At 58.1% G+C, this 3347-nt stretch overlaps 1 protein-coding gene across 1 annotated transcript; it reads right to left on the minus strand.

The window, feature by feature from the left end:
- Positions 1-739: 739 nt before the first annotated feature.
- Positions 740-3088, minus strand: TMSB4X (thymosin beta 4 X-linked). The gene is made up of 3 exons (XM_084869924.1): positions 2663-3088; positions 1615-1728; positions 740-1180 (listed from the first exon to the last, which is right to left on the minus strand). The coding sequence occupies exons 1-3, from the start codon at positions 2772-2774 to the stop codon at positions 1146-1148; spliced, it is 261 nt and encodes an 86-aa protein (XP_084726050.1). The 5' UTR covers positions 2775-3088; the 3' UTR covers positions 740-1145.
- Between the last annotated feature and the right edge of the window lie 259 nt (positions 3089-3347).

Below are 3347 nucleotides of genomic sequence, written 5' to 3' on the forward strand. Positions count from 1 at the left end.
AAATGTCCCCACTTCATGCTGATCCCCGGTTCCCTTTCTGTACCCTAAATGCCCACATGCAGGGCTTGGCTTTCCCCAAAGCCACCAGGTAGAATAGGCACGTCCAAGGGACTGAGAGGTTCTGGACTCCAAGACCAGCCCTGGGGACGGGCCAGTTCAGTCCCTGCACTTCAACGTGGCACCATTTCCATCCCGCCTTCATCCGACTGCTTTGTTATTCAAGTGCGAATTTTAAAATCCTGTCCATTGTAAGTGCGCTTCTCTAAAAGCCATTTCCAATACTGAACTCTAATTAGAACCCAGTTAGGTGAGGGAAAACGTGTGGGCTTCCTCGATGAAACAGCTGTTAAAACGCATTTCCCCTCATTTTCCCCCTCCGACAGGAATGCTTCAGTCCTGTTGTCCGTGTGGATCATTAGCTGGCCAGCCAAGTTCAATTTGACACCCAAGACATTGTGCTGGGAACTATATCTTTTTTTTTTTAATCAGGTACAAAATGCAGCTTTGGCTTGGCACTCTCTATATAAAGAACTGCACATCTCGATCCGTTTTTATACAATTCATGCTGAGAACTCAGCCATGAGTAAATGCCCTCCCAGTTACCTCCGGCAGCTGAGGTATTGCCCGCGCCCGGGTGACACCCATTTTACCAGATGTTTCCCCTTGACCCCTCCACGGGGAGACCCTTTCCCTCCGCGAATAAGGCGCTCCTCCCAGACACCAAACAAGTCACGCCAGCCAGGTTTTAAAACTTTTTATTTGCATATTAAAAAAATTGTGCATTCCAATAATTAAAATCATTTGAACAAAAAAAAAATGGCACTCTGATTAAACTGCATTTTACAGCCTGCAGGACCCCTTGGCCAACTTGGTGTTTCCTTTAGATCTCACCCGCGACCCCCCCCCCCCAGCCCATTCCTTCACCCACATGCATGGTAGTCCCCCCCTTCCCTGCCAGCCGGCTGGGCAGATGGGGGCGGCAGGTGCGGCCTTCGTTGTCAGTAGTTCTGATGTGAAAAGGGGCAGCACAGTCACTTAAACCGATCCAACCTCTTTGCATCTTACAGAGTTAAACAGCTAAAAGAAGTAAAATAAGAAGGCAATGCTTGTGGAATGTACAGTGCATATTGGCGGCGCGTGCCTCATTACGATTCGCCTGCTTGCTTCTCCTGTTCAATTGCTGTGGATGGGAAAGAAAAAAAGAGAGAGAGAAAAAGGCGGAGGCCGTCAGTTATGCGGATTCGCTGCAGCCTAGGGGAAGACCACAGTGCTTTCGTGTAAAGGATCCTTCCTCCGAAGGAGCAAAACCCTGCAAGTACCCATAGGCATCTCATCACGAAGGCTTTTTATGAACTGGGAGCATCAGACAGATAAAGCCTACGCCTAGGACATATTAAACATTCCTGCGTTGGGTTACTCAAGCCCCGTTTGTTGGCTGCAGACTCATTTTTAATTAACCTTTCCAAGCCACATTCATCAACTGTCGGCTCTGGCCCCACCCTCCCTCCCCCCCATTCCCCCCCTGCCCCGCCCCTCCCATCTTCCCTACCGCCGCTCCCGCTCAGCCCTTTCTCAAGGGGGGGGGGGAGGATGGAAGGGAGGGGGGGAGCTTACTTTCTTTTGAAGGCAGTGGGTTTTTCTCTTGCGTTTCTGTCTTCTTCAATTTCGACTTATCGAATTTCTCAATCTCAGCCATATCGGGTTTGTCAGACATGGTTGCAGAGGAAGCTGCGGGCACAGAGCGGGAGGGAGGAGGGTGAGCGCAGAAGCGCGCTTCGGGCCTCGAATCTCACGCCTGAACCCCCACCTCCGCCTCCTCCCGCGCCCCCTCGCAGCCAGAGACCTCTCTCTCTGCAAAAGGAGCCCCTCCACCCCCCGCCCCGTTTCAATCTCCCCGAAGGCGAGGCGCCGCGCAGGGAGGACCGCTCCCGCATCGGGAGGCCGACGGGGCGCTGCGGGCTTCACTGCGGCGTTGCAACCTCAAAATCGGGCTCGGGGCGCGTTTCCGGGGGAGAAAAAAGCGAGGGAACAGCCTTCAGGTGGAGCCAGGGCTGCACTCGCCAACCCATTTCCTCCAGGTGCTTTCTCCCCTGCAAAGGCGCTACTTCCTTTTGTCTCTAAGGCGGTGACCACCGCCCTGCCAGCCTCCCCGCCGGCGCGCAACAATGCGGACGCCGCACAGAGCTGCCCGCGCCCCCAAACCGGCCCCCTCTGCCACCCGGGGCGCCTCGGCAGCCTTGGCACGCATGCCCCCTGCAAGGAGGGCTTCCGAGGCTGCCCAGACGCCCCGAACCTGGGCGGAGGCAGCCCACGGGGCCGCCGAGGCGGGCGGGGAGCGCAGTGGCTGCAGCCCGGGCTGGTGGGTGCGCGTTGGAACAAAGGCGCTTTCTGTTCCCGATGGAGCGCTGCCTCGGGGGCTACGGAGGGTGCTTCCCGGGGAGAAAGAAGGGGAAACCTGCTCCCTGGGAGCCGCGTACCAAGACGCCAGGTGGATGCTTAAAAAGGAAAAAAATCGCCCCGTTACCCGGAATCTGGAAAGCTTTGACACTCCCCAGCCTCCCCTAGGCAGCCCTTTCCGGGGATCGCCTTTGGAGGTGCCGCAGCAGGGTGCAGGGAAGGAAGGGGATCCACCCAGGCGCGGGAGCAGGGGCCCCGGGCTCACCCGAGCGAGGTGCGCGAGCGAGAGAAGTCGATCTGCTCCGGGACAGCCGCCGAGTGCCGGGCGGGGCGGCGGGCGGCCCTATATGCGCGCCGCTATGCAAATGAGGTGACATCACCGCGCTCCGCCTTAACTCCTTCGCGCCCGGGGTCTGGGTCGGCGTCCCGGGGCCCTACGTGGCGCCTGGGGAGCCCCCCGCCCGCGCCCACCGATGCCCCCTAACCGCAGTGAGTGCGGAAAAATAAGACGAGCAACCCCCCCAGCTCCCAACACGCCCTTCCTGATGCATTTTCCCCCTTTAGGTCCGCTTTGCCATCATGGATTTTTGCAACAGCCCGCACCCTGCTCTTGGGGACCCGGGCAGGATCCCTAAGAGCCCGAGGGGTACCGAGGGGGACAGGCATTCCTTTCGTGCCAGCCTGGCTTTGTCTGGTGGAGCCATCGCCGAGCCAGGGTGCGATGTGGCCTCGCAGGGGGGCCTCGCCCACTGCGGGCGCGATTCGTGTGACTCAGCTCTCAGGCCAGCGGAGGGGCCCCACCCGGCCCTCTTTGTCTCGTCGACGTCGGTCTCCGCGACTGGGGTGGGAGGTAAAACACCACAAAGTGAATTTTAAACATTTCTCCGCTGTGACATGCGTGTTGCTTTCGGCGCTGTCATTTTTGTGCGCATCCAAACCAAAGAACCGCA

This window comes from Pipistrellus hanaki (genome assembly GCF_964339955.1).
Source record: "Pipistrellus hanaki genome assembly, chromosome: X".
NCBI lineage: Eukaryota > Metazoa > Chordata > Mammalia > Chiroptera > Vespertilionidae > Pipistrellus > Pipistrellus hanaki.